Source organism: Callithrix jacchus, chromosome 22 (genome assembly GCF_049354715.1).
Source record: "Callithrix jacchus isolate 240 chromosome 22, calJac240_pri, whole genome shotgun sequence".
NCBI lineage: Eukaryota > Metazoa > Chordata > Mammalia > Primates > Cebidae > Callithrix > Callithrix jacchus.
In genome coordinates, this window is record NC_133523.1 from 32974215 (window position 1) to 32987100 (window position 12886).

The 12886-nt window shown below is 42.8% G+C and overlaps 1 protein-coding gene across 11 annotated transcripts in view; it reads left to right on the forward strand.

Moving 5' to 3' along the window:
* Nucleotides 1–426: 426 nt before the first annotated feature.
* ZFP30 (ZFP30 zinc finger protein) overlaps nt 427–12886 on the forward strand; it is a 28125-nt gene continuing 15665 nt past the window's right edge. For 4 of the 11 annotated variants that reach the window (XM_035283434.3, XM_035283439.3, XM_008987855.6 and 1 more), the window contains exons 1-2: nt 1126–1286; nt 11744–11829. In XM_035283434.3, the coding sequence (XP_035139325.2) occupies nt 11821–11829 (9 nt within the window). In that variant the 5' untranslated portion in view covers nt 1126–1286; nt 11744–11820. 11 annotated transcript variants of the gene reach the window in all.

Sequence of the window (12886 nt, forward strand, 5' to 3'; positions counted from 1 at the left end):
CTCAAATCTCATTTGTTAGAATATTGCAAGTCCAGGTATGGAAAAAGATAAAATGCCTCTCCCTCCCGTTTCATGGGTGTCCCATTCATTTCAAATTTCTGATTACATACTCCTACAATCCCATCATTTGGAAGTAATAGCAATCTTACCTCCTTTCCATTTTTTTCTTTCTTTCTACAATTATTTTACTTGCCTAACACCACAGTCCTGAGGACACACGAGGGCCAGGTACAGGTAATCAAAATCCCAGCACTCAGTTGCATAGGGACCCACAAACGGTCTCCATGGAAAACCAGAACCAGAAGCGGTGCCCTATCAAAACCATTCCGGAAATAACAATGGACAGGGGCAGAGCCACAGTCACAGATTCGATCCCAGGTACGTCACAAACGCAGACATAAACCGCACAGACGCTAGAGACCCCCTACACTCAGCGTCGGAGTCGGGCACCACTACCAGCTTTCTCTGCAGCACCATCAACTCCGCCTGCGGCAAGGCACTCAGTCCAGGTACGCGGAGACGCCACAGGGAGCACGCGCTGCGGTTTGGTCCAGGCTCGCGACACTGGGGTTCCCTCCATCCAGTTCACTGCCAGGATCACTCCTACAGGCCTAGATTTGGACACTCCATCTCCTTCGGGATCCTGTTGCCAACCTCCACCCACCTCCAAACCTCCCCACCCCCTCGGCAGGTGCGCCCCTACACGTCTCCCTAGCTCCGTAAAGGGTCCCAGGGTTCGCCTTGGTCGACCCGCGCGCCTGCGCACTCCGGACACAAGTCGATTTTCAAAAGCTCGGGTAAGGCTTCGCTGGGGGGCGCGGCGGGGCTCGCAGTCTGGAGAACCAACAGAAAAAAGCCGGAATATCGGTTTTAAAAATTTTGGACCGCAGTGCCCACAGGGAAGCAGGCCCGGGTTATCTTTAATGGCATTGGTCAGTCACGGGGCTGCCTTAGAGGTAGAGGCCTGAGGCACGGGACACTGTCGCCCCTATGGGTACGACTCCCCTGCCAGACTGTCCCCGCCGAGACTCGTCCCCACACGCCCCTCCCGGCCCCACAGCAGCCGCGGGACTTGCCTCCGCCCTCCACGCGCCTGCGCATTCGCTACGGAGACGGGCGCTCTCCGGTATCCTGGCGCCGCTGACTCCGGCTGGGCGATCCTCCGAGTCGGGTGAGGCTGAAGAGGTGGGCGCCGGGCGCCGGGCGCTGCTGTGGCCGCTGCTTTTCTGAGGGAAAAGAGCGCGGTTGGGCCAGGCTTTGCAGGCCGGACCGGAGGTGGAGAAAAGGTACCTGTGGAGCCTCGGGCCGCCGTGCGTATTTTCGCGGGACTGAGCTTATGCAGCCCTGAGGCCTGGAGGCGCTGGAGGCAGTAACTGTGTCAGGCCCCGTTCGTGGGTGCGGCCTATGGTGTAACTGGAGACCGAGGCCCCGCGCATCCCCATCCGCGCTTCAGCCACTTAGGCTCGGCCTTAGCGAAAAGGCCCAAGAGAGAGAGGTCAGAGGTGGACGCTTCAGGATGAAGGTCCCCTGCAAAACGCTGCGACCTAGATTCGGGGCGGGTGTCTGGGGGCTGAGAGGACACGCCGACAGTTCCTAAAAGACATTGTGGGTGGTCCCGGGGCTCGGGCAACTGGGCGCCGAACTACAGCGTACCCGGAGCTGCGAACCCAGACGCGGGTGACTGCGGAGCCGCTGCCCTGTCGTTTCCATTAGCTGGGGTCAGGGAAGCGTGGAGGGTGGGTTCTGATCGAGTCAAGAAAAGCCTGGGGTGTCCTGAACTTGGTCTGCTTCCCCAGCACTGCCAGTTTCCAGAGAAGGCGCTTGAGAAGGAGAAACGAATCGCAGCTGCTCTTCTAAAAAAGCCGGTTCCGTTTGAGTTTGTGCTGCTGCTTTGTTTCTGTGAAATGCGTTCGATTTCCTTCCGTTTAAAATTCTGCTCAAAAGTGATCTGTTTATTCATTGATTTAGGCCTTAGGATATCCCTACCTAGTTAAGGGCAGGGGACCTAATTAATAGATTTCCCTTTTTTAATGCCTACTTCATGCTGTTCTATAGTTAGACACATGGTTAGTTAACTGTAGGCTGTATATTCGATTATTCTGTGAGCGCTGTTTTTCTAAGGATTTTGATGATATGGAAATACCCTTGCTGGAGATTAATGTTCATGCTTTGTTTTAATTTATTCGTTAAGGAGTCTTTTTTTAGGGTTTAGATATGTTTAATGATTCCGGGGTAGGAGTGGAGATTTTTTTTTTTTTCCAGGAAATTCATGAATAAAAGTTTTTGGTACCAGCCAGATGTGGTTTGAAGTTTGGCAACGTGAGTTTATTTTGGGTATATCTTTGGATCGACTGAGGGAGGTGTAGTGTAATGTAGTGGTTAAGAATTTCGAACGTAGATTAAGAGGAGGATTTGAATTCTGACTGCCACTTAAATCTGAACGAGTTTAAGCAGTCTGTGCTGCAGTTTCCTCAGAATTGTAATAGTGTATACTTCACGGTGTTGTTTTGAAGATCATATGAATTAACATTTGTGAGGATCTTAGGAGAGTGCCTGACACATAGTGAGTCCTTAATTCATACTAGCTACCGGTATTAAAATGATGGTGCTTCGTCATTCCCTATCAGCTTTCTGTATTCCCAAGAGCAATGCAAATTCGAAGGTAATTATGATGGATGCTTGCAAGCAGGAAAATGAGCCAGACCCTCCAGTGGACCCCAGAACAGAGATGCTTAACTCCTTGGACTCTGTTTATGCGCTTTCAGGGCAACAAAGATACTTTAAGATTATATACAGAATTGTTGTATGTATTTGTAAATGGTTAACTTTTACTGGGGAGGGAGGAAATCTATCATTTCATGATATTATCAGAGTTGTATAAGCTCCCACAACGTTAATTCTCAGTGTCTAGAAATAAATGACATCACTGGGAATTACTTTCTGGATGTTCTTTTATAAAATTAATATCTAGCAATATGTAAATGGTTAAATCACACTCCATCCATGTGATGGAATGTTACACATTAATAAGAATTATGTTTGTATTTAGTTGTAAGAAAAAAGTATAGTGTAATGTTGAGAAGATTTGTTGTAAATAAGAATCTTCAAGAAATTGTTGTTACATATGAATCTTGAGTACTACAATAAAGATTTATGTTATTTTGCAACAATGTAATATTTAAATATTAAATTGCTACATATTTAATAATTGGTTATTGGAGGTGAGGAGGGGTAAATGCAAATTATTAAGTAGCTGCTCTGAAATGAGCATTTGTTTTTGTCTGTGGTTCTTACTGGCTCTTAATCACTTTGGAAATGACATGAACTAGGATTGTAATCCTTCACTGAACTATTTCAGGGTCTTGATGAGATGCAATACTCAGTAACTGTACAAAATTATTTTTTCAGTCACACTGATTTCCCTCTCGCCACCATTTATGCAGGGCCCGTTTAACCACAATTTTCCTTCTTTCTTTTTTTTTTTTGAGATGGAGTTTTTGCTTCTGTTGCCCAGGTTGGAGTGCAGTGGCAAAATCTCGGCTCACTGCAACCTCCACCTCCCAGGTTTCAAGCAGTTCCCCTATCTCAGCCTCCCAAGTAGCTGGGATTACAGGTGCCCACCACCATGCCTGGCTAATTTTTTCTGTTTATTAGAGGACCGCCATGTTGGTCAGGCTGGTCTGGAACTCCTGACCTCAACTGATCCACCTGCCTTGGCCTCCCTAAGTTCTGGGATTACAGGCGTTAGCTACCATGCCTGGTCCATAATTTTCTTAATGACTGTAAAGTAGTCTATCTTCCCAATCATTTAAAAAATTTTTTCAGTGGAAATAGTTTTTTAAAAAAAATATTTCTGATAGGATTAATATGTGTGAAATATTAGTAACTATGAAACCTATAAAGAAAATTAAAATGATCAATGGTCCCAATGTCCAGAAATAATCATTACTGATGTTTTAAGAACATATTTTCCCAAAATAGTTTTCTACAAGCCTGTGTGGGTTTTTTTTTTTTTTTTTTGAGTTGGAGTTTCACTCTTGTTGCCTAAGCTGGAGTGCAATAGCGCTATCTTAGCTCACTGGAACCTCTGCCTCCTGGGTTCAAGCGATCCTCCTGCCTCAGTCTCCCAAGTAGCTGGGATTACAGGCACCTGCCACCACACCCAACTAATTTTTTGTATTTTTGGTAGAAATGGGGTTTTACTATGTTGGCCAGGCTGGTCTTGAACTCCTGACCTTAGGCAATCCACCTGCCTCGGCCTCCCAAAGTGCTGGAATTACAGGTGTGAGCCACTGTACCCAGCTGGTGGTTTTATTTCTGAAAAAAAGGATAATACTAACTGAAAATTTAAAATAAACTAAGACCTTTCGTTTTTAGTTTAAAACAGGAGTTCAGTGCTCTTGTGGATTACATAACTCCATGCATGTATGGAGAAAGGTGACATCCCAGTGATCCACTCCTGGTTTACAAACTTCCCACATATTTACAGTTCTTCAGATTATGGAAATTTCAGTTGAGATTTAAATCTGATTTTAAAACTAATTTAAAATTTCAGAATTGAATTTTTTTTTTTTTTTTATTTTGGGAGGAAGGCAGGAAGGGAGGGAAGGAGGACAGTAGGGAGGAAGGAAGGGATGAAGGAAGGAAGGAGGGAAGAAGCGGGGAGGGAGGGAGGGAAGGGAAGGAAGGAAATCAAGCAATGAGAGAGACATTGCCGACCTGGATCTAGAGGTTTACAAGTTGATTTCTTTTTTTGAGAGAAGGAAAGAAGAAAAAAAAAAAAAAAAAAAAAATATATATATATATATATATATATATATATATAAAATAAGTAAAGGAGAGGAAGAAAGAGGAAGAGAAAGAGGGAGAGTAAATGGAAATATTGCTTTATTCTGAAAAAAATTGGGTATTAATAATGGCCAATCAATGTTTCATTTAAACTTATGAGTAGGTGTGATGTGGTATTGACAAGAATGTATATTTTGTGTATTTGAAGTGGGGAGCTCTATAAATATTTATTAAGTTTACTTGTTCCGGATCTGAGTTCGAGTCCTTGATATCCTTATTAATTTTCTGTCTCATTGAGTCTAAGTCTTTATGTATCTGGGTGTTAGGATCGTTAGCTCTTGTTGTTGCATTGATCCTTTTACCACTGTATCTTTGTTGCTTTAAAATCTATTTTATCGGCTGGGCGCGGTGGCTCAAGCCTGTAATCCCAGCACTTTGGGAGGCCGAGGCGGGTGGATCACGAGGTCAGGAGATCAAGACCATCCTGGTCAACATGGTGAAACCCCGTCTCTACTAAAAATACAAAAAAAAAAAAATTAGCTGAGTATGGTGGCGCGTGCCTGTAATCCCACCTACTCGGGAGGCTGAGGCAGGAGAATTGCCCGAACCCAGGAGGCGGAGGTTGCGGTGAGCCGAGATCGCGCCATTGCACTCCAGCCTGGGTAACAAGAGCAAAACTCCGTCTCAAAAAAAAAAAAAAAAAAAAAAAAAAGTCTATTTTATCTGATACGAGATTTGCAACTCCTGCTTTTTATTTATTATTATTTATTTTTGCTCTCCATTTGGTTGGTAAATCTTTCTCCATCCCTTTGTTTTGAGTCTTTGTGTATCCTTGCATGTGAAACAGGTCTGGATGTAACATGCTGTTGGGTTTTGGCTGTGTCTTTTGATTGGGGGATTTAGTCGATTTAAATTTAGGGTTACTGCCATTTGATGTTAACTGGCTGTTTTATCCATTCGTTGGTGTAAATTCTTCTTTATGTTGGTGCTCTTTACTTTTTGGTATATTCTTAGAAAGGCTAATACTGGTTGTTTCTTTCTGTGTGTAATGCTTCTTTCAGAAGCTCTTGTAAAGCAGGCCTGGTGGTAACAAAATCTCTGAGTTTTTGCTTGTTCATAAAAGATTTTATTTTTCCTTCAGTTGTGAAGTTTAGTTTGGCTGGATATGAAATTCTGGGCTGAAGGTTCTGTTCTTTGAGGATGTTGAATATTGGCCCCCACTCTCTTCTGGCTTGTAGAGTTTCTGCCGAGAGATCTGCTGTAAGTCTGATAGACTTGTCTTTGTGGGTAACTTGACCTTTCTCTCTGGCTGCCCTTAGTATTTTCTCCTTCGTTTCAACCTTGGTGAATCTAACGATTATGTGCCTTGGGGTTGCTCTTCTTGAGGAATATCTTTGTGGTGTTCTCTGTATTACCTGGGGTTGAATATTGACCTGCTTTGCTAGTTTAGGAAAATTTTCCTGAATAATATCCTGAAGGGTATTTTCCAGCTTGGATTCATTCTCTCCGTCGCATTCAGGTACACCTATCAAACGTAAATTTGGTCTTTTCACATAGTCCCACATTTCTTGGAGATTTTGCTCATTCCTTTTTATCCTTTTTTCTCTGATCTTTTTTTTTTTTTCACGTTTTATTTCATTAAGTTGGACTTTGACCTCTGATATCCCTTCTTCTGCTTGAACAATTTGAGTGTTTAAACCTGTGCATACTTCTCGGAGTTCCTGTATTGTATTCTTCAGTTCCATTAATTCACTCATACTCCTCTCTAAGTTGTCTATTCTCAATAGGATTTCATCAAACCTTTTTTCAAAGTTCCTAGTTTCTTTACGTTGGGCTACAACATGTTCTTTTAACTCACCGAAGTTTGTTATTATCCATTCCTTGAAGAGTACTTCTGTCATTGGGATGCGCTCGTTCTCCATCAAGCCTTGTTCCATTGTCAATGTGGAACTGTGATCATCTTTAGAGGGAGAGGCGTTCTGACTTTGAGTATTCTCAGCTTTTTTACCCTGGTTTCTTCCCGTCATTGTAAATTTATCCTCCTGTCTTCTTTGAATTTACCAACTTTCAGATTAGGTCTCTTGAGTGGGCGTCCAGGTTGTTAGTTCCCAGGGCCAGAGCAGCGGAGTTAAAACTGATGGTGCTTTTCTTCCCAGGATTCTCCTGTCGGGCTTCCTTCTTGTGTCTGTAGTAGGCGACTCTGCCTTCCCGGGGCTCCAAACCGCGGTCAGAAGGGGAACCCGTCCCGTTTACTCTGCGGCTGAGCGCTGCCGCACCAAGGTGCCGTCACAGCCGCTGCGCCGGGCTCTGGTATTGTGCTGGGAGCCCGTGCGGGTCCTCCAAATGTGTTTACTCTGCTCCGAGAGCTGCCGCGCCGAGGTGCCAGCGGAACCGCTGCGCCGGCCACGAGAGTCACGCTGGCGACCCGTGTGTTTCCTTCACTGGGGATCTTCTGCTCTGTGAGCGACCAGACTTTGTCTGAAAGTGTGGCATTCTGTAGTTCTCCACACCTTCACTGAGAGCTGCAATCCCGGGATGTTAGCAATCGGCCATCTTGGATCGTCTCTCCAGAATTGAAATTTTAAGAGATTTTTTTAATCTGTTCAAGTCTGTTTCCATTTAATGATCTAAAAAATCTAATCACACATTGTTCTGTAAACTGTTTTTTTCTTTCAGTGTATCTTGAATATTTTCCTTAACTGTTTCTAAAATTTAGTGTTTAGATTACCTTAGTATTTGATTTTATGGATGTTTTGTAAAGTATTTAAGAAATCACTTATTGGGCAGGAATATTCAAAACTGCTCAAACAATTTCTTCAGGAGGGTTTCTGGCTCCTATGACTGGATCAACTTTTCATTTCAGAGTCATATGAATTTCAGAGATAGGCACATTTAGGAATGTGGCATGTACTTTTGCCATGTGGGATACAGGTATTTGAAGTATTTGTATTTCTGAAGGATTGATTTTTGTTCTTAGAATGTAAAATAGACAGCTGAGCGATTTTATTTTTTATTCACTTTTTTTTTTTTTTTTTTTTAGATTGAGTCTCGCTCTGTTGCCCAGGCTGGAGTGCAACCTCTGCCTCCCAGGTTCAAGTGTTTCTCCTGCCTCAGCCTCCTGACTAGCTGGGACTACAGGCGTGTGCCACCATGCTTGGCTAATTTTTTGTATTTTTAGTAGAGACAGGGTTTCACTGTTTTAGCCCAGATGGTCTTATCTCCTGACCTCGTGATCTGCCCACCTTGGCCTCCCAAAGTGCTGTGATTATAGGTGTGAGACACTACGTCCAGCTAGCTGTGCTATTTTATAACAGGAGCTTCATCCTTCAATTACATGATTTGGGGAAATGAATTAATGATAATTTCTTAAAAAACTAAACTTACAAAAAAGATTATTTTAATCTCAGAGAAGAAAAAGTCTTACGCAAAGAAGTCAAAATAGCCTGAGTATACTACATAGTTCAGTTGGTAACAGTGTTTATTCACAAAAATATAAACTAAATTTAAAAACCGATTTACCCTGAAATAGAAAAAAACTATATTGAGGCTGGGTGCAGTGGCTCACGTCTATAATCCCCACAGTTTGGGAGGCTGAGGCTGGTGGATCACATGAGCCCAAGAGTTTGAGACCACCCTGGCCAACATGGTGAAATCCCATCTCTACAAAAAATACAAAAATTAGCTGGGCGTGGTGGTGCATGCTTGTAATTCCAGCTACTTGGGAGGCTGAGGCAGCGGGAGCATCACTTTAACCTAGGAGTCGGAAGTTGCAGTGAGCTAAGATTGTGCAACTGCACTTCAGCCTGGGTGACAGAGTGAAACTCCGTCTCAAAAAAAAAAAAAAAGAATAAAACCATATTGAAAAGACAAGGGGACTACAACTATGTATATGTGGTTGGGAGGTGGGTAAGTAAAAGATAGCTAAAACCATGGCTGCTATAGTAGAAAGTGAATTAATGATTACAACTGAAAATTTAGAAATAGAAATATTAACATGTTTTTTATTGTTTTTGTTTTTTTTTTTTTTGAGACGGAGTTTCACTGTTGTTACCCAGACTGGAGTGCAATGGCACGATCTTGGTCCATCCCAACCTCCGCCTTCTGGGTTCAAGCAATTCTCCTGCCTCGGCCTCCCGAGTAGCTGGGACTACAGGCGCTCACCACCATGCCCAGCTAATTTTTGTATTTTTAGTAGAGACGGGGTTTCACCTTGTTGACCAGGATAGTCTCGATCTCTTGACCTCGTGATCCACCTGCCTCAGCCTCCCAAAGTGCTGGATTATAGGCATGAGCCACCGCGCCCGGCCAACATGTTTTTTAAATGTATGGAGTTTAAATACCAAAAGGAGCAGCTAATAGAGGTAAAAATTGTTGCCTCTAGATTTTCAAGATAGGGGCAGAGTAGCAGGGATGGGACTGTTGGAACTTTTTGTGATATTCCTTGCATAGCTATTTTGAATTTGTGTTGAGGTATAAGTGATATAAATTTTTAATTAAAAAATTCAGGCACTTTGGGAGGTGGAAGCAGGTGGATCACTTGAGTCCAGGAGTTTGAGACCAGGCTAGGCAACATACTGCATGGCTGCAAAAACTACAAAAATTAGCCAGGGCGGTGACATGTGCCTTTAGTCCCAGTTACTCAGAAGGCTGAAGTAGGAGGATTGCTTGAGCCCTGGAAATGGAGGTCGCAGTGAGTGGAGATCCAAGATTGCACTTCAGCCTGTGTGTCATACTGAAGCTCTATCTCAAAAAAAAAAAAGACTCCAGAGAAGAACAAATAAAGATCACCTAGGACTGGGATACCATCAAGTAGAGGTAACAATAAAATTTTATTCCAGTACACAGATTGTTTTATGCACATGCATATACATGTATGCATGTGTATATAGTTTTCCTGCCAAAATACAATCATTTTGTATTTTGTATGTAGAAGATTTTCTAACCTATCTTCTTCCCCCAACAATATGTAGGGCTGTCTTCTCATGACATCAAATATGAATCTTATCTTCATTTTTAACGTGTGTTTATTTTTCTTTTAAGACAGGGTATTGCTCTGTTGCCCAGGCTGGAGTGCAGTGGCATGAACAGGGCCCACTGCAGCCTCGACCTCCTGGGTTTAGGGAATCCTCCCACCTCAGCCTCCCAGGGAGCTGGGTCCACAGGCATGTACGACCGTGCCTGGCTAATGTTTTGTATTTTTGGTAGAGATAGGGTTTTTCCATGTTGGCCAGGCTGGTCTCGAACTCTTGGACTTATTAAGTGATCACCTGCCTTGGCCTCCCAAAGTGCTGGGATTACAGGCGTGAACCACTGCACTTGGCTGTTGAATTTTCCATTGTGTGAATGCATGATAATTTATTCAACATTGCTGAAGGATATTTAGGTTCTTGCCATCTTTTTTGGTCCTATTTTAAACACTTCTATCCACATGCTATTTCATTCTTTCTACATTACATCATTGAGTATCCATTTCCCCAACACCTTAGTAACTATGAGGTGTAATAACTTTTTCAAATCAGCTAATCTAGTTCTTCCAATATGCTCTCCTTAGTTACTAGTAGATTTTAACTGATAAGTTAATAGGTTCTTTTTCCTATTTTGTTCTTTTTTTTTAAGAGACAGGGTCTTACTCTGTCACCCAGGCTGGAGTGTAGTGGAAAGAGCATAGCTCACTGAAGCTCTGAACTCCTGGGTTCAAACAGTTCTCCTGCCTCAGTCTCCCAGGTACCTAGGGATACAGACAGGTGCCAACACACCCAGCTAATTAAAAGAAATTTTTTTTAGAGGCAGGATCTTACTGTGTTGTCCAGGATGGTCTTCAATTCCTGGCACTAAGCAATCCTCCTATCTGGGCATCCTGAAGTTCTGGAACTACAGGCGTGAGCCACTGCACCTAACTTATTTCTACCTTCTAGAACATTACTCATGCTCAGGTTTCACAAATTTACTTCTTTAAGTCTGAGTATCAACAAAAACTGCTTGGCAATTGAGATCATGCAAGCAGTATTGATGATCCTGAATAGGAAAATAAGGAGCAGAGAGCTCTGAGAATGGTAGTTAAGACTGGGGGAAGGGATCCCAATGTGCACTTGCACCTTTGCCATAATAAAGCCTGCTATATAGCCTTTCTACAGGTGTTGTATAGCTGTGGTTCTCTAAGTGTGGCATCTGGACCAGCAGCATCAGCATCACTTGGAAACTTTTTAGAAATGCAAATTTTCAAGCCCAATTCCAAACCTGCTGAATACCAAACTCTGGGAGTGAGACCTAGCAAGCTGTGTTTTAACAAGCCCTCCACGTGATTCTGATGCATACTAAAGTGTGACTGCCAAACTTTGTTGCCCATTGTAAGCATCCATGAGAGGAGGAGGTAGTTAAAAAAAATCCTAAATCCCACATCACACTAATTAAATCAGTGTGTTTAAGGGCAGGAGCCAGGCAACAGTTTAAAGATATCCAGGTGATTCCAATTTGAGCAAAGTTTGGGGAAATTCTTGTCTATGCTATTTTCTGTCTTCATGTTTGGGGAGGCCAGCCAGATTCCTAAGGCCAAGAAAGAAGTTCTGGTTTAGATGGTATAGCCCCTTTTCAGCTGGGAAGGTGGGGATGGAGGGAGGAGGATCAGTTCAGGACAGGTCTGCACAACCCATTCTTGTTCCAAACCAGCCTGCCCTGGGTCACAGCTGGGGACCAACTGGAAGCCCTCCCACTCTAGTGTCTAGACATATGCTTTGAGGCTGCAGAGTCTCTGCTCTGCAATTCCTTGTGCAGTTGAGCGGACTTCTCTGTGGTTTTGGGGAGGACATATTTGTCTAAACTACTTCTTACCTATCAAAATTTGTCTGTGTGTTGAGGGTGGGAGTTGCATCTAGGAATAGAGAAGTAGTATTGGTTTTTAACATTTGGAAACTCTGAGGCAATTTTCTTCTCATAATTTTACACGTTCTTTCTCCAGCTCTAGCATCTCTGGACCCTGCTTCTGAAGTAAATGAACCTTGAGGAAAATTGACCAGTTCCTGCAATTCTGAAATCATGGCTCATGTAAGTTGGAATTTCTCTCTACTTGGAATTCTTTCATTTTTTTCAGATTATGTGAACATTCTCATTTGTTATTCTCTAACTTTCTAACAGAGTTCCATTCAACAGCTGCTTCCCAGTCTTTCCCATTCCAGTGAGGGATGAAGCCAGCCAGATTCCTAAGTACCCCTGTCTTCTCCATCTGTATCTGTATTAGTCCATTTTCATGCTACTAATAAAGACATTCCTAAGACTGGGTAATTTATAAAGAAAAAGAGGTTTAATGGACTCACAGTTCCACATAGCTGGGGAGGCCTCACAATCATGGCTGAAGGTGAAAGGCACATCTTACATGGTGGCAGGCAAAGAGTGAATGAATGCCAAGTGGAAGGGGAAACCCTTTATGAAGTAATCAGATCCTGTGAAACTTACCACATTGTCCCCATGATTCAATTGTCTCCCACTGGATCCCTCCCACAACACGTGGGAATTATGGGTGCTGCAATTCAAGATGAGATTTGGGTGGGGCCACAGTCAAGTCATATCAGTATCCATGTTTGCATTGACCAAATCATTCAGTATCTCCTATGTGTTCCTTATCTGTCTAGAGCAGAGATGGGGCAGAAATGAAGTTCCTAGAAGTGGGCAGTTAATCAAGTTCTTGGGATTAAAATAGCACTGTCCAAAAGAATTGTAATTCAAGCTACATATATAATTTAAAATTTTCTAGTAGTCATATTTTAAAAGTACAGACTAATATGCAAGGCACATGTTTTAGTAAATATTTTAAACAAATACTTTAGTAATCACATTAAAAAAAAGTGAAAAGAAATACATGCATTTAATTTTAATGTCTTTTATTTAACCCAATATGGCCAAAATATTATTTCAAAGTATAATGTAAAAGTCATGGCCAGGCCCTGACAGTGGTAGCTCATGCCTATAATCTCAGCACTTTGGAATTGGAAGGCTAAGGCAGGAGGACTACTTGAGCCCGGGAGTTTGAGACAAGCCTGAGCAACTTAACAACATCCCATCTCTGCAAAAACAAAACAAAACAAAAACTAGCCAGATATGGTGG